This window comes from Rousettus aegyptiacus, unplaced genomic scaffold (assembly GCF_014176215.1).
Source record: "Rousettus aegyptiacus isolate mRouAeg1 unplaced genomic scaffold, mRouAeg1.p scaffold_m13_p_12, whole genome shotgun sequence".
Taxonomy (NCBI): Eukaryota; Metazoa; Chordata; class Mammalia; order Chiroptera; family Pteropodidae; genus Rousettus; species Rousettus aegyptiacus.
This window is the reverse complement of record NW_023416287.1, coordinates 65,124,677-65,152,531: the sequence shown is the minus strand read 5'-3', so window position 1 is coordinate 65,152,531 and position 27,855 is coordinate 65,124,677. Positions and strand designations below refer to the sequence as shown.

The following is a 27,855-nucleotide window of genomic DNA, read 5'->3' as shown; positions in this document are numbered from 1 at the left end:
AAATACTTTATAATTTAATACAGAAAAGATAACTCCAGTGTACAATAAAGAAAAGGTGGAGAGCCAGAGGAAAGAGCAAGTAACGGGGTCATTTTATAAACTATATAAATGTCTAACCAATGTACTACATACTCGAAACTAATAATAAAATAAAATTTTATAAAAGTTAAAGTATTCAGATAGCTAAATAAGAAACAGTTATACACTGTTACTTTAGAGTAAAAAGAGAATGGATTATCTGGCATTGATTTTAAAAAGTACTTTTTTTTTTAAGAGTATGGGTGCTTTGTTCCTATATACCAATCACAAACTACATACATCAAACAGAAATTTGGCTAGTTAAAATGAGTAACTGTGGGAATACTTTTAATTTTGATTTTATTTGAGAGGGAGTTTGTTTTTATTGTGAGATCATGCTCCATTTCCAATCTCTATATTATGAAATATTTCTTTCACAGCATAGAAAATGAGGGGGAAAGTACACTTAAATGGGCTAATTTATCTGCACTTAAAAATAAAACTTTCTTTTTTCTCCATGACTTTGAGCTGTTAAAATTGAGTGAAATCCATTTATACAAGAACAAAGTTCACAGTTCAAGGGGAAATATGTAGGAAAAAGAGATCCCTGACGGGTTAAAAAAAAAAAAAAGTGGAAAAAAAGTATGTATAAGTAATGTTTGAAAGAGCTAGGCTAAGTCATTTGGAAAAGTTTAGATGAAGGGAATGGGGTGGGATCTAGATGATGCCCAGCTGTTCTGTGACATCGGGGGGTGGGGGGGAGATTAATTAAAAGCACAAAATATTTTAACATACAGAAAAAGTTCTTGAATATAAGGGTTATCAAAAACACATAAAGACAAATATAAAGGGACTGTGAGATTCCTATCCCTCTGGACATTTACTATTAGAACAATATCTAATTGAATAAATCAGTTTAAGTAAAATGCTGGCATGAGAGAGGATATAGGCCTGCATGAGCTTCTGAAGTCCCTCAGACTTTTCATGAACTGTGAAAGCTGCAGGCTGGGATGAAAGAAAGGAGAATGAGAGAGAGTAGGCAGAGGAAGTTTTATATCCTGCCAATGGTCATTTCTGACTGTGAACAGCATTCTCTTTCCTCTGTATTTTCTTTCATGTGTAACTAAAACAACATAATTTTCACAGACTTAAATTTCTCTGGGCCACCAATGTAGAACAGGTGTCTCCTTTGAGCTAACAAAGCTGTTAATGAAAATGCAGATGCTGTGTAAGACATGTTAGTTTAACCTAAGAAAATCAAGAGACCTGATACAGTGACTGAAGGAATTCCTTTTCCTTGCCTATGAGACTCTTAGGAATGACTGTCAGGTAGAAATTGATTATGAACGGAAGATGAAGGCACACACGCATCATATGTAAAATCACACTGGAACAGTCATAGACAAGCTACTGAAAAACCTCCAGCAAAACAAGAACAGTAACCCCACGAGGAATAAGCCACCAAACAGGTTGGCAACACCCTTAAAAGTTACTCAAAACGCTCCCTTCACAACTCCGCAGCCCCCTCATTTTTCTTTCCCCTACCCTTGTATAAAATTACCAGTGACAAACTGTCAGCGCTACTTCCTGAGGACACCTGAACCTTCATTACTACACATCACACTTCCTCCAGAAAGCTCCTTAGCTGTACGTACGTAACTGATGTCGCAACAGAGATCCCATCCACACACTTTGGGCCATCTTAAAGTATTTTTCACTTTTGAAAACAGACCCCTCAAAGCATGGCCTCGGAGCCAATGAAAACAAAGAGTGAGCTGAATAACGTTTCATTAAGTTAACACAACTCTGCCAAGAATCATACAATCAGAAACCCGCTTATAAAACTGTCCATAATGAATAATGAAAAGGAACCATATAAAATTCTTCAACTGTTGGAGTTATTATTGACCCTGGGATCTATGGACTAAAGCATAGGATATATGTTCTCTATAATTTCTCCCCTAAATAGGGTCTTATAATATTAATTCCTCTGCTAGATTGCTGTTCCCTCTCTGAAAGCCACTAGGGTTAATGACAAACAGAACCTTTTTCAATCTTTGTCAATGAAAATGGTATATTCTTCAATTTCCTCATTTAAAAAAAATTAAATATGATGGTTGTTTTTTATTTTAAACATGAAATTTATTAGGGCCAAAAAATGAACTCATTTTCTTGTTAATAATAATTTATAAGTAGGAGGTGAAGAAGGTGAAGATTATCTACTGATGGTATCATTTTATATAAAATATGTATGGGTTCTGTAGCCAGCAATGCACTGTAAGTCAGCTTAATATGTGTGAGCAAACTTATGACATACCAATGTATTATGTTCAGAAAACAACTCAGACACAAACATACCCATAAATCTCTGACTAGAATAGCTCATAAAATTCAAAATATTTTCTTTGGGTGACATAGATCTATACTTATATTGGCATAAATGGTCATGGGTTGTCAACAAAGATAAATCAAGTGATTCACCTAAATCACTCTTCGATCTCTAGAGCTAAGCTTGTAAAATTTGAAGAGTTTACTTTCTTGAGTCTATAAGTCTAATTCTTATTAACTTGAGAAACTCTTTTGGAGTCAAAGAAACATAACTATATTTTTGTGTCTTGTAAATTCTATAATCAATAATATACCACTTTTCCCACATTGTAAAAATTTTCAACAGAACTATAAAACAAAATATCTTGGCAAAGCAACTCTCATTTAAAAAGAATCTGTTTTGCTGGCCAGTTGATTGCAAGTACAGGACTAAAGCATTACTATTATTATCTTCACCCTACCTAAGGACTCAAGTGTTACTGACTGGAATTGAGCTGTTAAGATTTCTTTCTTGTTATCAGTTTTTGTAAAGCGCATTCTTTTCATGTACTTCTCTGCTTACCCCCTTTAACAGTGCAGCAAATGTCAATTAATTTTTGTTAATTTGAAATAACTCTATGGTAGCAGAGGGCTTATTCTTTGGATCGCCACAGGGTATCTTGCTGATTGATATTTATTAGTATTCACCTCAATACCTCCCGATCTTTCATTCCAAGGAGAAACGAAAGAGGAGGAGGGGAACAGAGATAAAACAGATGGTGGTACCCTCCTCTTCCCCTCCTCCTTTTGCCCTGCCTTTTCTCCCATGTCCACACATCCCCACACATGACCTACTTCTCTCCCTGATTATATTTTCAAAGTATATTCGTACAGCTGTAAGAAGTGTAGAAATAATATCCATTCTAACTTCTAGTCCAAATATGTATTAGAAACAGAGTAAGCAAGGAAATCACCTAAATCTGTTCTGCTTCATGGAATTTATTACTGATTTGTAAGAAATTATGTGGCATCCCATGTCTTCATTTGGATTAACCAGAGGTTCCTTTCTGTCAAATTCTCAAGTTGATAATCAGAACAGATTTGGACAGATGTTAGAAAGGCAAACCGCATCAATGACTCCTGTTCTGTGTGATTCTGGCAGACTGGAGTGTGAGTAGAGCCTGGGCTTGCCACTTGGAGACTTTTAACCTGTTTCCTTATTGGTAAAAAAATAAATAAATAAAAGAACCTAGGAGTGACTATCTCACAGAAATGTTGTGAGAATTAAACAACATACATGTAAAGAACTCACAAAGGCTGGGCATTATAAGTACTCAATGTATTTTCAATATCTAGGGTGAAAATGTATCCTAAGGCTATGTTAATGGGCTATACATATAAGTATATGGTATTTACATGGATAGGAAATATATTTGTCCTACAAGAAGCAGTTGTAGTTTGCAGTAAGATACAAAAGTGGGCAAATTAAAGAATATTCAAGGAAATAAACTATTTACTATTCTTTCAGAGATTCCCCCAAAGCAATTTCCCTGATGCAATTTCAAAAGAGGCCAGAAAAGTCTAGTTTTGGTCACATTATCTGGAAATGTGTGGGTATGTATAATTTTGTGAACTACCTATTCACATTTCCCATTAGGGGAGTTTGCTTATACCTGCTTTGGTTTAATTACTGGCTGCATGCTCTCCTCTCTCCCCGGCCCCTTCCCAGGCATTAAAACTCTCCCACTGTTTCCTCTGAAATCCAAGATTAGTCATTAGCAAAATATCCTATAACCTCCACTTTTTCTTTGAGTACTCCCTCTGAATCTTAATCTACAAAACCTGGCTCTCTCTTATGGGCACTTCTTTCCCTGGAACCCTCTCAGGGATGAGCCCTTTTCTACTCATCCTAAACCACAGGGCCTGGAAATGGGATAGGTGACCTCTATTCTCCCTCCCTTCTCCTCAGATGCCTCCAGCATTACATCTCATGTCATCAGACCATAGAACCAGCCACTTCTCCTTACTGTAATTATCTAACAGCTCCTGAGGGACTCTCCCCATTTAATGAAGATTTTTGCTCCGAAAAGTCATACCCTTTCAATGCTAGTTCTATCATAATTGTCTTTTTCAGTTTTATGCCAGGGCCACCACTTGCCTTTACAACATCTTCGTGCAAATAAGAAAAGGCAATGTTTCCTTCCAACAGACCCTGTTCCCTCCCATGACACTAAGCTGGGCAAATGCAGGGCTGGTGAATTTTGGCCACCAATGGCCCCCTGAGCCAGACCACTCTGCAGAGTGCACATACTGCCTAACCATTTGCAACAGTCTTAAACCTAGCCGCCTCCTCACCTCTCATTTTAGACATACATTCCATAATTCTATGCTAAACTTAATTTCATGCATTCCACTCTCCCATCACCAATTCTTCTAACTCATTTTCTCTAGAACATCAAATCAAATAATCCTTCCACCCCAAGGAGACCTCCTCCTTCACACCATCTCACGCACACTGTGTCTTCACCCACTTTCACAACCAGCTTAAATACCATAGAGATTGATCTTAACTACTCTATTTCATGCACTCTCAACTCCCTTGTTCCTCTGTCACTTCATCATTCACACTTGGCAAAATCCCAACTCTGGTCAAATCTACCTGTATCTACTCTGCACTTGCACAGTGGTCATGAACATGACTGGAGAAAAATGTACAACCATGCTGACTGGTCTCATTAAATTCAGGATTAGCAACCTTAAGAGTGTGTTTAATGCTGTCAGACTTTAGACATTTTATATTTTCTCCTTAAATCTATAAAACTTACCTCCCCTATCCTCTCCCTCCACTAATAAAGCTTTTTATTACACTGAAAAAAATTAAGCACGAATAAGCAAACTTCCATAAGCCCCTCCTACATATACTCAACTACCTTTGTTTTTATCCAAACACCCTGACTTTTCCTACTGTTTCCTTAGAGCACCTCTCCAAACTTCTAAATAAGGTCCATCTCTTCGTCTATTTAAAAGGTCCCATTCCTTTTCATCTAATCAATCACATAGCAACAGGATGTCCTCCTCATTATCAAATTCTCCTCCTTAATTGGATTTTCCCAGTTCTACTTTCCCTTCTACCCATTTTTCCCATTTCACTCTATCCCTTTACCTCAAAAATCCTTGAAAGAATTGTCTACACTTACAGTCTCCAATTTCTATCCTCCCATTTTCTCGAACCCATTCCATTCTGGCTTGTGGTTTCACCGTTCAACAAAATTGTCCTTGTCAAGTTCATCAATAACTTCGCAAAGCTAAATCAATAGTTATTTCTTAGTCTTTATTATAAGTTGACATCAAAAGCATTTGACATATTTGAATTACTTCCTCCCCAGAAACATTTTCTTTACTTGGTTTCCAGGACAGATAACCTGTTCTCATGTCCATTTATCCTCAATCTCTTTTGCTCTTTCCAACTTCCTAAAAGGTACCACTGAGCTCAGTCTTTGGGCCTCTTCTTTCTATAAATCTTCAGTTTCTTGATGATCTAATTCAGTTTCCCATCTGTAAATATCATCTATAAACTGACTATTTTTAACAAAAGATATTGGTTCTTCTTTACATTTATAAATTTTTTTAACTGACCACTTTCAAATATATATATATAGACACACACACACACACACACACACACACACACACACACACACACACCCCTCCAGCAAGGTCTTGCCAATGAATTTAAGGCAGAGAAGTCCAATTATTTAACATATCCACCTGGATTTTGAAAATAAACCTTATACTTAATATGCCCAAACTAAGCTTCTGATCAACAACCTCTGCCCCAACCTGATTCTTTTGCAGATTTGCCATCTCAGTTAAAAACAATGTTATTCTCTCTACTCACACTCAAACTCTAGAGTCATCTCTGACTCTTCTTTACTTCATAATCATACTAACTTCAGCAGCTCCTGTTGGTTCTATTACCTTCATATATAATCCAGAATCCAATCACTTATCATCTCACCCACTGCTACTTGTTTTATTTAAACCACTATCACCTCTTATCTACGTTATGGCAATAACTTTCTAATCAGTCTCCCTGTTTTTATCTTTGTTCCCTTATATATCTATGTTAATATCTCTATCTATATATCTGTATCTATATATATATTGTAACTACTTGATCCTGCTAAAATCTAAGTGAGATCACTGTCTCTTTAGCTCAAAACCCTACATTGGGTTAAAAATTTCATTCAAAACAAAAAGCCAATGTCAAGGAACTATACAATCTGGCCCTACAGTGCTTGGCACACAGTAGAAGCTCAATATATACTTAGAGAGAAAGCATGAAAGTGCTCATGCAAGCAGACCGTGCAACAGAGAAATGACCCAATAAGATTCCCCTTCATCCCACTGAAGAAGAAAAGCTTGCTCTAATCACCAGCCCTTCCAGAATGCCAGAAATTTCCATGCAGCTCTGCATTGTTCTTTGCCTAACCACAAGGATCTGCGAAAGTTCACAGTACAATCACAGTGGTGCGGGTTGAGCTGGGTTTTCAAAAGGTATAGGAATTAGAGATCGAATTCAATGAAAGTTGGTTTAAAAAAAAGTCTACAAGGTCAACTTTAGCCATTTTAGTAGGACAAGATATATGTTTCTATGTTTCCTACATTAATTCACAACCTCTCCTGCAGATTAGATAGGCACTGAAGCAGAATCAGTTTTAGGGGAAGTATCAGAAAGCACACCAGTTTAAAAGGCAAGAGTGTCCAGGCAACATACAAAGGGAATCCTATTGTCATTAATAAAATGAATGGCTTTGGGCTATTAGTGAATTATGACGTTTCTGTAAGGATTCTTTAAGGTTTGTTTGTTTAAAAATAATTTACTGATTTCTATGAGTCCACCAACAGAGACCTTAATGACACAGTCTTCCTCCCAAATCATGATCTGGGTCCACTTGTGGGACCAGCGGTAGGGTGGTAAAAAAGTACAGCAGCTTTTGTGGAACAAATTTTTCTGACTGTAGTACAAAAATTACATATATCAACGGAATCATGCAAATGCCTAGAGAAAGATAAAAATGAATTAACATGGATACAATTCAGAGGTAGAAAATGCCTCCTTAGAATTCTGGCAGGGTTGTTCACTTTTCGAAAGTGTTTCACAAGAATATAATTTATTTGGCCCTAGTTCCACTGTGAGGAATGTTAACACTACACTTAATTTACTGTGGACAAGCCTAGGAACAAAGATATTGTAAAACTACTGTGATCACAGGAAATATCAGTATAATCAGACATAAAACATTAGCATTCTCAGGCCTCACATAAGAATAAAATCACTAGATATCCCCCCAGTAACCCTCTCACCTTGCAAGAGAAATATACAGATAATACTCAAGAATGTTATCCAGGCAAATCCATATTGTTAAAAATAAATAAATAAAACAAAAAGCAAAGAACTGTATACTTTTCCTATGTGCTAACTTTATGAATCAAAATTGTTTGATGATAAATCTTAATAGGTAATAAAAATGTAGAAGAAAATTGCACCTACAGTGGCAGAAAATTCAATTAGTGAAATACCAGAATTCTGTATAACTTTTAAGAGAACAGAGTTTATGTTGACACTCATCGCACTCACCTCCATTTCCTTCACTGGCATTGGCCTCCGCCATTTCTGTGCCATCCAATTCAGACTCACAGCCTAAATCCAGCGTCCCATCAGCTGGGCATGACGACTCCTCTTTCTATATTATTTTTACAAATGATTTATGGAGATATATTAGTAACTGGAAACATTCAAGATATTTTCAGGATCCTAAAGTATTATCACAGGTACTTGTAATTTGGAATTTCAAAACTGATTTACATTTTTAGAGGATCATTCTATAAACTATATAAATGTCTAACCAATGTACTGTTACTTTAAGCTAATAAAATTTTTTTAAGAAGGAAAAAAAATCTATACAAAAATAAATGTTCCTTTCAACATAGGTTGTTTTAATTTTTTTTTTCAATTCCACATTCTTCCTTATGTTAGGAAATGGCTTCACAACTCAAGAATTTTAAACTCAAGAATTACAAAAAGCAACTGAACTAATGAGTCCTTTTGATTAACCTATGTTATTCTCAGAAACCCACACAGTGACAAGAGCTTGATGCTTAGTAGCTGAGAAAGAACCTTTGCTTCTTTGCCAGGTATAACTTAGCATTAAAACAAAACAAAGCAAAACAAAAACAAAACAAAGCAAACAAATATAAACCTTCTCAAAGGAAATTAATGAACTTAAAGTGTAATCCATCATTTATTAAAGCAGTGACTTATTTTTAATTTATAAGAAATAATACAATGATTTTATTTGTTCCAAGTTACACAATCATCTGCAGATCACCAACTTTTGTCCTCTAGAATTTCGCATCTCAGATGCCATTTCCCACTCTAGATGGGAATGGGAATTGCATTAAAATAATTAGAAATCAGTTATCTAAAGCTTTTAATTTCTCTGTTCTTCTCATATAACAAATATGTATTATTAGTAAAACTTGAGATCACTGTTTTAAAGTTGAATAATTGATTTAAATCAGTAAGTTTTCAAGGAGAATAGATAAATTTCTTATTTTTATTAAAGACAGAAAGGCAGACAGGTGTGAAGCTGTATATAAACCGATGGTTATTGGGTCATATAGTTTGTGGCAACTGTGATCATCTTAAGCTCTTAGCTGATGAGTCATGGCACTCCTCCCTGTAAATTTTTAAGAATCAAGAATTTTAAGAAAGCCACAACTATTTTCCATTACCATATGTTATAGTGAAACCACAGATATGCTTTCTTTCCATAAAGAAAAATGTCACTGTTTATTCTTAACATGAAATCATTTTTAAGACATCTGAAAACATTTAAAAGGCATAGGGGTCATTCTTCTACCCTTAACCCAAATCTACTTTTGTTTACCTTCACATGTCAGGAAAAAAAAAATGCATGATACATAGTAATAACAGACATAATATGCAGAACAATCCAACTTACTTTGAGAGCATAGAGGCCTGACTTTCCAGGGATTTTGAAGAATGTTCCATCCCCTATTCGAGTGTTAGTGTGAAGCATTGCATTCAGACAGGCTAATGGAGAAGTTCCACTAGAAAATAAAAGTGTGCAAAAATGAAGCAGTCTGATATGCAGTTTCTGTGGCAAAACTGTTCTCTCAGTCTCTTAAAAAAAAAAAAAAAAAAGACCCTCTCACAGGCCTTTTTAAAAATATCCTCCCAACCCTGAAACATCTACATTACAATAACAGGGCAGTCTAGTTTCGCCAAAGTTAATCAGATGCATCTGTATTATAGGCTTCAGGCAAAAAGTCTCCTGAATTGAAATTACGCTTTTATTCATAAAGCAACCAACACTACATTTCAAAGAAACCAAGGCCCAAATGTTTATGTGGTGTTATTTTACAAATAATACCATGAAGCTTCAGTATTTAAATATTACAGACAACTTGATGGTTGCACTTGAATGATCAAATAAACCAAGTTCAAGGACAGCTCCATCCTATAGGTTGAAAAGCAACAAAGGAATAATAAGAAACCAGGGAAGAACTGATTTGAAATTACAAGTATTTAAGTTACTCACAGGATTGCATTTCTCACAAGGCCAAATAAAAATTTATACCTATGTTTATATCTCTGACACAACTTCAACAATGACATCCTTTTCTCAGATTTGTCAAATAAAGAAATACGTGCTTGGGAATTCTGCCCAGCTAATAATTATGTTCTGTAGTAAAGATGCAAGTAATTGAATTATGAAATCAACATTTTTTTTAAAGAAGTCAAACAGGATTAAGCTAGTGATTAAAAATATCAAAGCACATATGTACAAACATTACTGAAATTTATTCATGCATATAAAATATGTTTATGAAATGTATGTATTTCCTTGGGGTAGGAAATACTGCTATCTTTGTGAACTACAATTTAGAGCTAGAATTATTACTTTCATTTACTTATGTTTTTATATACATTTTTCTCTCTAATATGCTAAAAGATCAATATTTGGTTGAGTCACTAGTATTGATTAGAATCTCTATTCCACCCCATTCGCCTCTTAAGGGGTCTGAGTATTTAATTCAAAACATTCTAGTACAAGAGAATCTTTAAGATTAATTAAGATTTTAAAGTTTGAATTTCTGTGGTAGAAACATAATTTTATGTACTGAATTAGAAGTTTTTTAAAAACCAAGATTATCAAATCTCTTACTTAGTATGAAAACTCACCAGGAAAATGAAAACTAAATTGGCTGAGTTGTCACAACACACTTGATAGCAAGTCCGCATACATATGCATCGTGGTCATAAAGGTTTATAAGTATTATAATAATAAGAATACTCTTTATTATTTTAGAAAGCAACTCTCTGTGCCAACACATCAATATAATTCCATTAGGTTTGACAGGAATCAAGAGACCTAATATAAATTTGGTCATAGAACAATGCATCTATAACACTAAAGTACACATGGTTATAATGCTGTGTGTTTATGTAATATCTTTCCTCATGAAACTTCTACAAGCTTGCAGCCTTATTTCATTATTTTTCCTCATATAAGATGTTTTGTTCATACTTAAATTGGGCTAGGCATACCTTATAAAGTAAAATATATTCATCTCCTCAGAAATATCTGTCCATGAATAAATTCCAGACAAATAATGCTACATGTGTTATAGTGAACACTGCAAAAAGTATATTTTAAATCGTTATTCTCTTCAGGCAAAAGCACAGACAAAAAGCTGGGAATTATTATGCCAGATTTGTGGAGTTTTAATTTAGTGAAACTGTCAGAAACACAGACTTTCTGTGGGGACTTGGCAAGATGATGTTAACACTACAAGCAAAATAGAATCTGATACGTAAAAATAAAACATTGTAGACTTTAAAAAATACAACTTAATGAAATTGTCCACCTAACATCAAACCTCACACACATTTTTCCTGCTGTTTGTTCTAAGGTCTGAATATATACAATTCCAGGAACTCAGATTTACAGTATTAAAGAAAAATAGAGATTTAAAAACAGCTAAAAAAATACTAAAGAAATATTATTTGAAATCACTGTAATTTACATTTTTTTCCTTAAGGACAGTAAATAAATAATTGAAGGTAAACTGACTATTAAATAGCAGTTTAATGCCATGCTTGCTGTAAACATAAATGGCAATCACTACAGAAATATTTAAAAATATGTAACACACAATCACATGAAAATATATCTCTAAAAGTCTCAATAACTACTATAATTTCCCCAAATATTTCTCAAATAAACATGAAATTTATTTCAAAATTATATAACATTTGCATTTTAGAAGAATGAGAAAGTATTTTGCAATCAAATGCAAATTTTACAAATCAAATCACTGGCTTATTAATCACTCAGTCTGAAGCATATCAATTGCAATTCTTTACAGAAAAAAAACTAGTTTTATGACCCATTTTATTTAAAAACTATAAAATGTTAGCATCAAAAGAGTCAAGCGCTTATAAGAAGGTAACTGTTTCACCTAATACAGTATATATATAGGAAAATGTATTATAAAAATCTTTCAGACCATTTACTCGTTGTTGCTATTCTCAACAGTACCATGATGTCTAGAAAATTTGGACTGCTTTCCCTGAGCAAATTAATGTCTTAATCAACTGCTATAAACATGAATAAAGAATTAGGTACTATTTAGATTTTTATTATTTTTGTCTTTGGAAAAAATAGAACTAGCAAGCATGCCTTGGCTTACTTTAAGAAAGATATAAATAAATATATAAATAAGTATTTTTAAACGATCCAAATATATATATATATACACATATAAATAACAATGATTTGCTGTGGGTATGAAGAAGATAAAGTGAATATTTGTTAACATAAAGTGAATATTTGTTAACAGTATGTAGTCTTAGCACAGAACACTTTCTATGTAACATTTCTTACTTTTTAACTGATGTAAATTTTTTTAATTCATACTTAATATAAGGGTTAATCACCTCACTCAGAATTAAAAGTTAAAAAATCTGTAATACAATAGGCATATGTGTATGCATACATATGTAATCATAAAACAATTAAAAAATCTGGAATTTCAAAAGTTACTTACTTTCTATAAAGATGAATTGGAAGAATCATGATATCCCGATTTATAAAAGGGGAGAAAAAAAAAAGAATAAGAAGTTAGGTTTTCATCTTTAATGCAATCCTGAATCTTACCATTTCAGTAATAGGACAATGTACAAGAAACACACTAAACTCTCAGACTTGGCTGCTGGTAGGGTGGAAAAAACTGAGCAACTAGGGTATAGGTGGCTTCTATGCTCTTTCCTAATACTTTTATAATGTTTTCATTTTGTCCACGATGCAAATGTATGTCCATATTAGGAATATAATTAGAAATAAATAAGCAGAACAGTATTTGTCCTCAATTCTGTTCTTTCCAGTATTCACTATAATTGGGCCCTTTCTTATACACCTGCCAGGGTAGATATACAGCTTACTCTACTTGTTTGTTTTTCTGTAGCGTTGTGAAACCCTCTGGTTTGTTTTCATTTCCCACAACCCCTGAAGCAGAACAGGGGTGGAATTTGGAGGCAGGGGAGTAGGCATAATTTAAACTGTCTAGACATCAAAGAACCCCCAGAGATGCTTTGCAGAGTCCTGGTGCTGTATGAAATACAGAAAAATCATTGCTTTATCATTTCAGATTGATGACAGAACATATAAAATTTTACTAATAGTGCACACTTAGTGAAGAGAATCAATGGTCTATTTGAATAATTTTAAAAACCAGGAAGAATACTTGGGGAATGCAATTAGAAGAATACTAGTAAATACAACAAAGAAAATAACATAACAGTGGTCTTCCTTTTCTTTATACATAAAATAATAATGCTTTACAAGACAATATTTAAGTAATCCAAATCTTAAACAACTCATTTTATTAAGTATCTCAATAAAAATATCAGATGAAAGTTATTTCCTGAAGACATTTTTAAATCTCATTTTTCAAATATGAGAACATTAAAAAAATTAATCCTGAAACCACATAAGTCTAAAAATTCAACAAATTCAACAAACCTATTAAGAAGTATTATTACAGTTATTGTGCTAAGTGCTATAAATATGAATTAATAGAAACAATTATATGTTCATTCTCCTTTCAAAAAAATTAATAATAGCTCCTTTTGAGTATTTCTAGTGCTAATAACTAGAGAAAATATTTTAAAAGGAAATTATGTGGGTGGCCCCCGGGGTGCAGGTAATGTTTAATTTAGTTCTTGATACAGATGTGTTCATTATGTAAAATTAAACTGTTTACTTAGGATTTGTGTATTTAACTCTATGCTACACTTCAAAAAAATTTTTTTAATGTTAAAAATGAATAATGTACCCTTGGATTTAACTATCTATTTACAAACTTAATGGGCATGTCATTACTACTGGAGAAGGTTAAACTATTTCTATCAACGAATGTGCATAACTCCTAAACACATATAGACACAGTGCATATCAATTGATGTCAATAAACTAGATGATTAAAAAATACCCTAGAAAGTCAAGCCAAACTAACTTCCTACTCTTGAGAGATATTATTGCTAGTCTGAAATTGCCAAAAATGACTGATCATAAAAACTTAAAAGCTGGAGTCCTTTATATATTATCTGAATAATCCTAGCATATTAAAATGTTAGCCAAAAAATGACCTACAGCAACCCTAGAACGTGATTATTAACACAAGAATGATGTTCCAAATTTCACAGTCCGTCTAAAAAGATCCTGATGAACACTGGCAGATGGGAAATAAAAATTAGAGTTTAAAAAATATAGAAGTAGATAGGAACAACACAATTAACTCAAGAGATGGGTCGTATTAAAAAGGAAGATATTTTGCACATTCCTATGTGAAGAATGTTAACATGATTTTCAATATTTAACATGTCTCTAAGGTAAAATTAGAAATATAGTTCTAGTACTTTTTTATGAGGTGGGGATATTGAGGCAAGAAATAATTACTAAGTGACATATGTTGTACAATTTATTTCTTAAATATAGAGAAACAATTTCAGATTCCAAACCTAAACATGTGTCTCTGATTGCCTTTAACAATATAAAAAGATATTCTTCTTGAATATAAACACACATTTGAACTTAAACCTTTTATTCACTTTATAGACACTACACCAAGCAAACATGAGATTGATTTTAGTGATTCACACAGCCATATTCACTAAATTGACCTTTGGTTTTAAGAGACAAGAATTCCGAAACATTAATACTAAGACAAAAGTTCACTTAGTACTATTTTACAATAGGCTCTATAAGGAAATTAAGAAATAGTCCTATAAAAGTGTATAAAGCCTATAATCTAAATTCTAATTTTTAAAGACCTCTGACTAAAATATGAGGTAAGGTGGTTATGTTTGGTTATAGACATAGAGTTAAGAATATGTCACATGCATAGCTGGATAATGACAACTGTTTCTCTACATGTTTCTATGCATGTCATGTGGCACGCCATATTACCACTGCTATACTGGGAAAGGTAATAGAGTACAATAAATAAGACTGTGGCTTCTAAAGCCAGTCAGTGTGTATTCAACTGAGGCTAGACTATTTATTAGCTATGCGACTTTGGACTTAACGTATCTGGGTCTCAGGTTCCTCAGCCAATAAATGTAACTATTTCATAAGGGATTATGCAAAAGACTTAAAGAGTTAAAACATGTAAAACATGTTAAGTGTTCAAAAATTGTGAGCTATTATTATTATTGAATACAACTACTATTCAAAGTAACCAATATCTAGAGGTACAAAGAATGGCATATGGAAAGAAATTAAATATTTCATAGCTTGTTTAAACAGCTAGTTCAGGTGAGATTTGTCTATTTCATTTTCATTTTATTAGCAAAAATAATTGAAGACATGGGCGTACATACACTCCTAATCTACAGCCTTTCACATGTGAATAAAATTGAAACTAATGTATTCCGTAAAGGTAAAGGGAAAAGGATGAAAATAATAAATATTATTATAGTTACCATTTATTCAGCATCTCTAATGTGACTGAGCTGTCACAAATATTGTCTATATTCCTTTACAGCCACCATAAAATGTAAGCATGATTCCCAGTTTTGCAGATAGAGGCTGAGAGGTTAAGAATATTACTCCAGTCAAATAACAACTAAGTGACACAGCTGAAATTCAAATTCTACTCATTCCAAAACCAATACTCTTCCCACCATCCCATGTCCTCTCTCCACAGAGCAGCCTTCTCCACTGAATTAACCTTGCATACGACAAAAGAATGTTTTGCACGTGAAGGAAATACACAAAGAAAAGCTAGACGCTGGCAAATGGTAAGGTGGCTGGCTCCATTTTCACTCAATGCCACCTATGGTAATGAAACTCCCATCCCAGAGTAAATTTCAAATATTATAAAGACTAGGCTGTAGAAGGTGTCATTGTTGGTTATCTTTTTCAGGTAATGCTACCTATGAAAACTAAGGAAGAAAGAACGTCGAGAGACTAATGTAGAAAACTCAGATCCATAATTGAGATGCCTCTTTGTAAAATTGGATCATTAAAAAATAACACAATCCATTAACTGAATAATCATTTATTGAACACATTATATATGTCAAGCTTGTCTTGAAATAAATTTGTGCTCTGACAGTGCTTTGCACATAATAGAAATGCCAGGCTAAGCTGAACTGAATTCTCTAAATACATACAAAATGACAAGGGATTCAGGAGGAAGGAGCCTTGAGGCATGTAGCACAGCAAGAGAAAATCATTTGAAATTTAAATGTTATTCTTAGTTTATTCCAAAGAGATAACTGAGATGGGATCATGCGTACATTTCCTATGGCACCAATTCCAGCACAGAGGCAGCCAATTTAGGACCACCGGTGACTCTTCAGGACTTTATACTATTTTCTCATCACTGCAGTCTCAAAGAGAATATTTTAAATTGTGCCAAAAAGAAAAACCCTTCCAAAATAAAATAGCAAATTTCATATATTAAAAAGAACAGACATTGTAATTATATTTGGTGTGATAAATTAGTTTCATACAAAAATGTAAGTTTCTATGTTCTACCTGTAGCTACTCATACAGCAGCATTCCTGAATGTATTCTATAGTGTCAGTCCCAAGCAATGCTCCAAAAAAAGTGTCAAAAAGTTTCCAGAGAGTAGGATGCTGCATTCCCATCTAACGAACTCATCAAATATATTTACGATATATACTAAAGTTTCTTAAAAATCCTATTTAACTCAAACCTGTTTAACTCAGTGTTTCTTAAACATATGTAATAATAATAAAAAAAATTCTCCCCACCATATTTGACAACATTCCTTATTACAGTATGTCAAGAACTAAACTTAGGGAAATGCTACATTTATGATTAGGATCATTAAGAAAATGCGCCTAGCACTCAGACTCTCGGTAATGTTTAATCTTATTAGACAAATGCTTTAAAAATATTTTTCAAGTATATAAAATATCTGTTTCTATGTGTAAAAATAAGGCAGTGTGGTGATTATTTTTGCTGTGTAAATTTATAAAATTGAAAAACTTATCCAGGAACATTAAAGAGCATTGAAAAATTTACAGCCAGTATCCACATGTGATTGAAAACACTATATATTTGCAATATTATATCACCCAATATAAAAATCATCTTGCTCATCTCTCTCAGTTGAGATCTACCTCTGATTCTCTATTGCTTTCACTCGGTGATGGATACTACCCTCTTCCTCATCACCTAGGATTGAAACAGTTCTCAGACAATTCAAATTATTCTGTCTTAACATCTTTCAATTTACATTTTAACTTCCTCAATCCTAATCTGAACAATCTCTATATCACAAGAGGACAGTTCTAAAGCTCCCTAACACTAACCCTGCCTTCAATATCTCCCTGCTCCAATCCACCCTACACACTGGTGCCAGAGCAATTTTCCTATTTAAAACAAACAAAAACAAAACAAAACACAAAAAAGAAAAAAAAAAAAAAAACACTGCTTCGACTCCTCAGGACATTGCCTACCAAGCAAAAGAAGCACAAACTCCTCAGTCTACATCAGGGTCCTGTACAGCACACCTGGCACCTAGCTTGTCTTCATCTTCTCCAACTCTCAGACTACTCTCCTATAATCTGACCCAACTCAGTAAATCATGTGCCTCCATGGTTTCCTAGCTCTGTTTTGGCTCATATGAAATCCTCTAAGAAGAATTACATTCCACTTACTTGCTCCATTTACCACTCAGAATAAAATTTTAACTACTTCCTTTATATTGACACATTTTATAATATTCCTGTATTACAATCTCAACATTTCATAAATTTCGTGCCCTGCATTCCTTTCTCTTCAGGACTTTCTCTTCCTTAGCAATGAGATTCCAGTTAGCCATCAATAAAATGGTCCTGTTTCCCGCCACGAAGGCTAGCCAGATTAAACTATCTGGTCAAATGGTGGGAGCCTGAGTTATCTTTTTGGGGAACTGATACAAAATTAAGGGGAAAGGGCATACATTATTTTCAGTAGATATATAAGCTGTAAAGGTACAAAAAAATGAGCTTGTACCTAACTCTGCCTCCAGGAAGATAGAGTCTGCTAAGAATAAAGCTAAAAAGAAGAAAGCAGAGCAAAACACAGAAAGTACAGAGAGGTAAAAAAGATATCCCTTGAACTCTTTTATTATCTAGTCATGTTGAAGATCAACCTATTGGATATCCAAGTTAAACAAACCAATAAATCACCTGCTTAATATATTTTTGATACATGTCTAAGTGATTTATAAAAGCTGACCTCATTTTTCTAGGCCTTAATTTTTTCATCTATAAAATGAGTTTAAAACAGGTATATTTTGAAGCTCTACTAATGCCTTTCTGGTTAAGGTTTCAAAGGCAATCAATAGTGGTTTAATTATTGGCTTATTGTTCATTTCAACCACGCTACCTCCCTTTGTACTCCTTTCATCTTCAATGCCCTCTATCCTCCTCTCTTCCTACTCATTTGTTAAGGTCCTCTTGCCTTCACCTCCTAAAAACTTCTAAATACCTCACTGCACCTTTGCAGCCTTACAGCCCGTCCTATGACTGCAGCATTTAGTTCTGTGCCATCTATCACCACATTGCTCGACGGCCACCAGCTCCTTATGACTCCAACTTCAGGGTCTCCTTATAGGACCCTGCCAACTTGGATGCTCAGAGAATACTCAGGCACTGTTGATAAGCTAGCATTTCACAATTTAGAGAGTAGAACAAAATCTGAAGCTTGGCAATACCAAATATTGGTTGAGGATGTCCAGAAATAAAACTATGAAATACTCTAGTGAGAATATAAATTGACAAAACCAATTTGGAAAGACATCTGGCAATATCTAGTGAAAAAAAAAAGTGTGCATGTTATACAGATTGGCAATTCCACTTTTGGGTATAGATCTTTGAAAAATTCACCTTCATAGATACATTATTTGTTATAGGAAAATAAAGTCAATAAACTAAATGTTCACCAATAGTTACAGCTATATAGAGAGATACACTTTTACCTATGTCTTCACAATAAAACTATAAAATTCTGCACTATAATAATATATAGCAAAATATAACACACTTGCCTCTTTGAGATGAGAATAATATCAAAGGAACTTCAGCTTTTTTGCTGGACTCTGTTTAAAAGAACTCAAAGCAACTATGACAACATCTCCACAACTATTAATTCCAGCTGGTGGTTAGTCTGTAGTATTTCACTCTATTTTGAAAATTATTCAAAACATAAAAAGTTGATGGTTTTGTTATTCTACCCACGATCTGGCTTCTCTCTAATCTACAATATTCTTCCCTTGTTTCGAGTTATGTTAATGTTTACATATTTTTATGCAAACAAATAAATACATGGAAATTATATGGAAAATGTACAAGTACCATCATTATACAGAGTTAAAAGTAAGAAGTCCCTCTCAACTTCCCCCCACCATACCCACTGCTTCAAAAGTAATGACTATTAAAGATTTATCATGTTTTCCTTCAGAGCTTTTTCTATTTGCATTCATATGTATGCATATATTCAACTCTATGATTCACTATTTTAAATTAATTTTCAACAAAAATGAGAACATTTAGTGCATACTGATAGATACATGCTTTTTTTACTTAATAACATGATAGGGAGATAGTCCCATAGAATATTTTTTGCTCTTAATAGTCTAGAGAATACTGAATCCTCTTAATATTCACATAATGCTCTTAATAGTCTATAGAGCAGATATGTTATACCATAATTTTTAAAATATTTCCTTATTATTTAATGTTTAGTTTGTACGTTACCCATTAAAACAGTGCTGCCACAAAGAATCTGGTATTCTCCTTATATATATACTATAGATTGAATGTTTGTGTCCCTCTAAAATTCATATGTTGAATACTCATCCCCAGTGTGATGGCATTTCAAGGTTGGGGACTCAGGGAGGTGGATTAGGTCATGAGAATGGAGCAATCCTGAATGGAACTGGTATCCTTATAAAAGAGACCACAGAGAGTGCTCTCCCCCTTTTCCATTTAAGGACTCGACATGAAGTTCAATATCTATGAATCAGGAAACAGGCCCTCATGAGACTTCAAATCTGTTGGGTGCCTTAATCTTGGACTTCATAGCCTCCAGAACTATAAGAAAGAAATTTTTGTTGTTGATAGCCCACTCAGTCTATGGTATTTTGTTACAGCAGCCAGAACAAACTAAGACAATATGTATAACTATTTCTCTAGGATAGATTCCAAAAAGTATTTTTAGATTAAAAGGATGCTTTTAGATTTTTAATCATTATTTCTAAATTACTTCCCTTGACAGTAACTATTTTTCCCACTCTAGTCAATGGTGAACAATATCAATCTTTATGTTTTGTTAATCTAATACAAATGAAGGTGAAGAGGTCATTCCTAGTAGAGGAGCGGCATCAAGGCGGCACAGATGGACAGAATTGAAATATGGTGTACAGAAACATGATTATTTGGTATTTCCAGAGCAGTGTGTGGGAGTGAGAGTAGGGCTGGGATCATATTCCAGAGGGAAGGTATGCATCACACCACATGCATGACTTTTATACGGCAGTCTAAATTCCCTGGCATGGAGCTCAGACTTCATGCAGAGGACAGCGGAAAGCCCTAGAAGATTATAAGGAGGAAAATGCCTTGTCCCTCTGTAGCATGAGAATAGGTCTATAATGAGGCATAACTAGAAGACAGAACAGTTAGGAGCCTGCAGTACTGGACTTCAGGGAGGATGATAAGGACCTCACCAAAGCAACAGTAAGGGCAGAGATGTAGGAAAAGAGTCAAGAACTAGATGAGAAGAAATATGGGCAATGGGGATCAGCAGGATGTAGAAACTGACTCAATATAGGAGGGAGAAGGAGGAATTGAGGCTCACTTCAGAGGCAGGGGTGAATGTTGGTATAACTACGTTACTCAACATAAGAGGTGGGTTTGAAAAAAATATGGCAAATTTAGTTCTGGACTTTCTAATTTAGAAGTATGCATCCAAAATTCAGATACACACTCAAATCACAGTGTTAACGTTGGGTTAGAGATAAGCACTGGGGAATCATCAGCATATACATGGTATTTAGAAAGGTAAAAACTGATAGGCACAGATGTAGCTTAAAATAATAAAAGAAAAATGACTGACTTGAGCTGATGTATTCCAAAAGTCAGAAAACTACATGAGAACGTACTTCTGAGATTTAAAAAAAAAAAAAAAAGGGAAAAAAAAAAGAATCCTGTGAAAGATTTCATTATAATAATATGAGGTGTGACTCTAACTTGAGGATATTATTATTTTAGAAGTCAGAATAAATCTCCGTATTCATAGGTAGAAATAACTTATAAGTAGGAAATTACCTAGATTTTATCAGCAGGAACCCTCCTTTTAAATATAGTTTTTCTTTTAAAAAACAATATAAGAATATTATGCAGGATCTGTCAATTGAAGATGAAAAAAAATCACTTAAAATCCCAACTCCTTAAAACAAACCTGAGCATTTTATAAAATTTCTTCTAGACTATTTTTTGGTGTGTTTCTATTTTAAAGTTATAATTTATCTAAATATTAAATCACAATATTTCACTTTACATGATACCCTTTCCATACTCCTACAAAACCATAAATATATCAAGTGGTTAAAATTTTTCTACCAACTGTATCAAGTGAGTGGTTTTCTATCTGGCTGTATACTAGAATTTTTAGGGAGAATTTTTTTAAATACAAGTTTTGAAGTAACTCCAAATGTATTAAATAAAAATCTCTGGGTGGAGCCCTGGCACCAGCATTTTCTTGTACTTTCCAAATGATTTTAATATGCAGCCAAGTTTAAGAACCATTGACATCACCACTGAACATTTAAATTATGTCCTTTGTTTATAATCAAAATACCATCGATATGAATATCTTAGTGCACATACTTTTTCTTATATTCAAGAATACTTTAAGATAGGCTTGCAGAAGTGGCATTAATTCAGGAGATATAAGTTACATAATTTCCTTTTGCAAATAATGCCAACTGGTTTTTCAAATGAGTTGTTTTGGTTTACAGTCTCACCAGTACTATATAAGAAGCATCATTCAGAGTCAGGGTGAAGTGCATGGACTTATTAGGTAAACTAAAAAAACAATCTCCAATGGTTATTTAACCTTGCATTTCTAGGATTATTAGTAAGATCAAATGCTTATCCACATATATGTTTATTCCTTAGTTTTATGAGTTAAACCTCCTCTGCTTGTGTCCTTTGAACACGATGTTCAAAACTCATTATTTTTTTTATTGTTTTCATGATCTCTGTATATAATACCTCCTGCTTATTAACTAAAAATATTTCCTCCAATGTTATTTAATGCTTTATTTTTCACATGCAGACACATAAATTTTTATACAGTCAATTATATCCATCTTTTCCTTTATAGTTTATTTTACAGCTTCTAACCCTGAAAAGTCATTTCCCTGTCAAAGGTAAATTGAATATTAGATTTGAATTTTTGTAAATTTTTCCCAATGGTATTACCTTTCGTATTTAAATTTTTGATCATGTCTGTGTCTTCCTTAATATAAACACAACTAGCACATTACATGTTCGATAAATATTTATCGTTTTTAATGGCTTTCTCTGGTTTATAAAGAATAGAATTCCCTTGTCCATTACTTCATTTCTGATTCATCCTCCTACCCTTTCTCTGCAGAAGACTCTAGTACTGCTCATTGGAAATTCCTTGATCAGCAGAATGTCAAAAGAATTCAGCTCAAAGTTGGCTGGCTATTGAAAAAATTTTTACCTTTAAATGTTTGATAAAGGAAATGACTAAAAATAACTACACCAATCACTATTGTTAAGATTGGCATTCATATCACAGGAAAAATTTAATTTAGCTTTCTTCTCTCTTCCCTCCTCTTCCTCTTTCTTTGTGCACTTATATTCTCAAGGCAGTTTGTTCAGTGGTAGTGATCTGCTTCGATTAGAAGTGTTACCGTATAAAAGATATTTAATTGACACAGCTTTCTGCTATAAAACAGTTTTGTGAAATTCAAATATTATAGTTACTTGGGATGGCATGAAATGCATCCACAAAATTCAGATAGAATTATAAAGTAAAAACAAACTTTAGAAAAGGCCTAATTTCTAAGTCAGATCTCTTATGTAAACAATATGCTTTGAGAAAGGAAGAATAAATATAAAGACTAGGGAATTTAAGCATCTTTCTCTTCCCCAAACTTAGTATCCGACACTTAAAAATACATAAGAATCTGTCAGTAGTCCTAAAAGAAATTTAATACACCTAGTTCTTGTTTCATTTCACCCTTAGGGAAACAGGATTCATGAGAAACGTAAGTTGGGAGCAGGGCCTGCAGAAATGCTTATGTTTGCTATAAGCCATTTTAATATTCTTCCATACAGAATAAAACAATAAAATAAAAGTAAGAATGGCTAGGATCAATGTGAATGTAAAAAGAGAGTAGTAATACAGTTTCAGGCTAATGGTTTTGGAAAACTATAAACTTATACACACATACATATTAATAAATTCCAAAAACAATGCCACTGATGTATTATATATGTATTACCTCTGTTTTACAGAAATAAACATCTTTCTTAGGAAAAAAAATGCGCATTTTAATGACCCATGGGGAGAAATGTATCTTTAGACAAAACAAGAATTCCTGTACATTATTTTACAGCAATATCAATGTTCCAACTAGGCACACAGAAATCCTCCAGATAATTCCAGTAACAAAATGGGAGAACAATATGTAAATGTAATCGGGGTGGAAAGGAAAAGAATTTGTGAGCCAAGGTAACAATTCAAGAAAAATTATTTTAAAACTGGAGCCCTATTTAATCAACTAACTACATGGTAACTGATTTAACAGTTGCTAAAATTATAGAGAACTATCTATGTTGATGTAACAAAAAGAGAAATGTTTTTCTGCCTTCCTTTATTTTTCAATGTTTAAAAATACAAAACTTGGAATATCATGACTTCTGGCCATTTGGCAAACATTTAAGTAAGCACAATTCCAATCCACTCATTTGACCTGAATTAATATTCTTGAGGTTTTATATAACCACTTAAAGCTTTCAAGAAATAGTTCCTCGATGCACCTGCCACCTAATTCCATGAAATCAATATCTCACTTAAGCTAAGTCAGGAAATCCTAAGGTGCTGCATTCAATTATGACTGTTACTTCACAAGCTGCAAGTAGATAAAACACAGCATTGAAATTAAAAACGTTATAGTTAAAGAGCTTTACCTCTTTGGGGAGGAGTGTTTTCTGAGGTACTATTAGCATAATTAATAGCGTATCATGTTAGGATAACAACAACAACTTTAATATATGAAATAGTACCTTTCTATTGCCCAATGATAGTATATATGCATAGAAACAATGTTCTCTCTGGCTATGTGTGAAATGAACCTATTGTGATCATGGGAGATAGCTGCCCATCAATATAAGAAAGAAAACTGATAATATTGATCCTAACTTTATCCAAAGATAAAAAAAAAGTATTTACTGAAATCTAGATATATTAATAATTAAGTAGACACAAAAATTCACCACATCGTCAGTCACGAGCACCATGTAACATACAAAAGGCAATGGGAAACTGAGGATCCAACATAGAAAAGGTTTGTAGACATAGACACTTTACTTCGATGTGAGGTATCAGTACTTCGTTTTTAAAACATAGAATAAACAAAGATAAAATCTGAATTCTAAACTTTCTCATCCTTTAAGTGGTAAACCTCTGATGATCCTAAAATCGTTCCTTTTGTTAAACTGAGTTTTAAGAAAACTCTGGAAATTTTCAAAACAAACATTATGCTAGTATATTCCTACACCTCTCATTTCTTCCTTGGTTTGTTGATGCCTTTTGACAGGCATTCTTTTTCTTCTTTTTCTCCTCCTTTGGGACACCCCACTTAAAGCCTAACATTTTCCTGTGGCCTAATATTTGACTGTGTTGTAAAGACTGAGCTTTGGAATCAACCAGACCCAGGCTCAAATACCAGATCTTCCACTTATAATTGTATGATGTTAGCAAGATACCTAACTTCTCTCAGCATCAATTTCCTCATCTCTAGAATGGAGAAATTGCACCCACTTCTCAATGTTACTGTGTGGATTAAATGAGCTAAAAAATAGAAACTGCTTGGCTCAGTGCCTGACACTGATCGGTTACTGCATAAATGTTAGTTTCCTGCCCTTTTGCCAAAATGACATTCTACAGACAGTTCTAATGATATTTACAGACATTACATCTGTGTTTCTTCTTTTCAGTTTTTTACCTATTTTCTACTCTTAGACCTAATAAACTTCCTTCATGTTCAACACTCAGAAAGATTTTCATTACCCTAAAGGAAAATAACTAAAATAAATTACATAAATAAATAACAGCTAAGAGGCATCAAATTTCTAAAGAACATGTTCAAAATTGAAGAAACTCTAGCACATTCTCTGTAAAAACATAAAATGCCTGAACAGTCTAAGGAGAAGCGGAGGCAGTATTTATGCAGCAGAACTTAATAGTACAAACCAATTTGATTCTTAGTAAAACAGGGTTAGAATAATGAAGCACTCTCAGTGAAGATAAAGCAAAACATTCTCTGGGAAAAATCAGTCATCACCCTCAAAAATATTTATTAATGTAGTCAGGCTACATTGCTTAAAAGAGTCCCAAGCAAAAGGGTAAACAAGCAGGCTACAACTTTAGCAAGAAAGATCATGGAGACGAAGTCAATGTTCACAGGGAAGAAAGCTTGGATACATATATCAGAAAGGAAAATAAAACATTTCTGTCTAACATTGCAATAGGATTTTCTCGTGTAGATAAATTTGTAGTCAAAATATGGCCACAGTTTAGAGAAATTGTTATTCAGACAGAGAAATTAGCAAGCACACCAGGGCCTCCTGGATTTTCACTTTCCAACAAATCACACTTTCTCAGTTTCGATTCTAGTCTGCACTGTCACACTGACAAAACAAAAATAACGTTATGTGAGCAACATCGATCTGGGAATCACCCTCATAACCTTCTACACAGTCATTCAAATCGCACTGCCTGGCCTTCAGGTGCCCAGTTGTCTTCTCAAACCCACTAAACATGAACAGGGGATTGAGTAACAACTACGCGGTTCCATACAGGAAGACTCTCAATGTTCATTTTCTCCCGCCACTAGCTGGTACCTACCCGGAAGGAATGAATGGAACCACTCCAATGAAATCCCAGCCACTCCTGCTAGTTCAAGCATTCGGTTCAGCATCACCTCATGACCAACACGAAAGCAGCTGAGGCTCTAATATAATCATCATGGAAAGTTGTCCCAAATCCTTCATTCGAGGAAGATCCTTCATACACACCAACGCTGTCTCCAAGCCATGCCGGGTTCTGAAACCAGACTGGAAAATATTATATATGTGTATATATAGTAAAACTCCCACAAACCACTATTCTACTATGTCATATTTATTTACAGCTGCTTAACTCATCCTATATACATATATATGTATATATTGCCTTCTCAAAGTGACAATATGAACATTTAAAGAAAGATCCTTTCCATAGTAGAGGGTAAACTGAAAGCATATGAAGACCTGGTGCTGCCTGGTAAGGTAGTTGAGGCGGTCCCAAATGGAACATACTTTGTCCTGAAGGGAAGAGAGAAAACACAATATTGGTTTCCAAGGCTAATCTTCTAAACTTGGTATACAGGATCAAACTATTCCAATATTATTTTTTAAAAAAATAGAAAGAAAAAAAAAGAAAGAAAGAAAAGAAAAGAAAAAAAAAAAACCTTGGCTTTTTTTGAGAGAGGATGGAACAATGCCAAATTAACCCCTGAAGCTCCATCTGGGATTACCAAACAGGCCTTATTCCTCCTGAATCCCACTGTGCAACACCACTTTCGTAGTCCTAAAGACCATCACCTCGACTGCATTATCAGACTCTCCACTGATCATGGAGCTCTAGACTGACAGCACTTGCTAATCATGCAGACAGGGCCAGGAACCTTTAAATGAATAACTTCGAATGGCAGGAATAATAAAAAATGATCAAGGGAGGCCTGAGAACTATTATATGTTAAAAAGCAAGAACGAACTTAAAATATATCAATCTTCCTTCTCAGTTCTTAATGAATAGGCTTTTCAGAAACAAAGTGATAGATATAGAGTTTTCAAAGTTTAACCAGAGAATTCATTATTTTTATCTTCTTCAGATCTTTATCACAAAAATTAAAGACTATACATTTCCTTTTTACTCGCCCCTTTCTCCCAAACTAATACACTACTGACAGCTAAACCTTTCAATCCCAGCACAAAATTTTGTTTCTCTAGTTCCAGAATGTGTCTAAAATGAAATTAAATGGGTTACATCACTGCAGCATTATTTTCTACATATTCACCCTAAATTATTATTTGCATCAAATAAATGGCTATCTATAAAACTGCCTATCATATGTAATTCTACTTAAAATTAGCAGAATTCTGTCTCTGGTTTCCATTTCACTTGTTTTACTGACCAGACACATCCAATCCTTGTCAGTTTTATTCAGCCTGTATTAAAAATGAAAAGGCTTGGTAACATCTGCCTGGTACACTGCCTCCTCTACCCATTTAGCATATACTTTGGTTCCCAAGTCAATTATTCCACTGATGTCAAATATCCAAAAGCCTTTTAGACAGGTTTGGACCTGAGATTTATACCAAATGTAATACTCATTAGGTGTTTCTGGACATTCCCCACTAATTTCACTGCATCTCATAAAAAGTGGCATGTTCTCATAAAAAAAATACAAAGAATGAATGAATACCTAGGCAAAGGACTCAGAAAACATTATGTTTAAAGGAACAGATCACTTAATTGCTTAGCCCAAACCTACAGTCCACTTGGTGCTTAGCAACACACAACGCTTTTCCTCCTAAACTTTTAGTCCTCATGTTTG

At 33.9% G+C, this 27,855-nt stretch overlaps 1 protein-coding gene across 8 annotated transcripts in view; it reads right to left on the bottom strand.

The window, feature by feature from the left end:
* The window catches only part of ASXL3 (ASXL transcriptional regulator 3), a 160,491-nt gene that overhangs the window by 86,340 nt on the left and 46,296 nt on the right, over positions 1 to 27,855 (bottom strand). For 3 of the 8 annotated variants that reach the window (XM_016153916.2, XM_016153915.2, XM_016153917.2), the window contains 2 exons: positions 9,354 to 9,462; positions 7,967 to 8,072 (listed from right to left, as the gene is read on the bottom strand). In XM_016153916.2, coding sequence (XP_016009402.2) covers positions 7,967 to 8,072; positions 9,354 to 9,462 — 215 coding nt within the window. Of the gene's footprint in view, positions 1 to 7,966; positions 8,073 to 9,353; positions 9,463 to 12,465; positions 13,180 to 25,851; positions 25,855 to 26,102; positions 26,312 to 27,855 lie in introns of those variants that run through there. The other 5 variants (XM_016153921.2, XM_016153922.2, XM_016153920.2 and 2 more) reach the window with 3 other exon arrangements.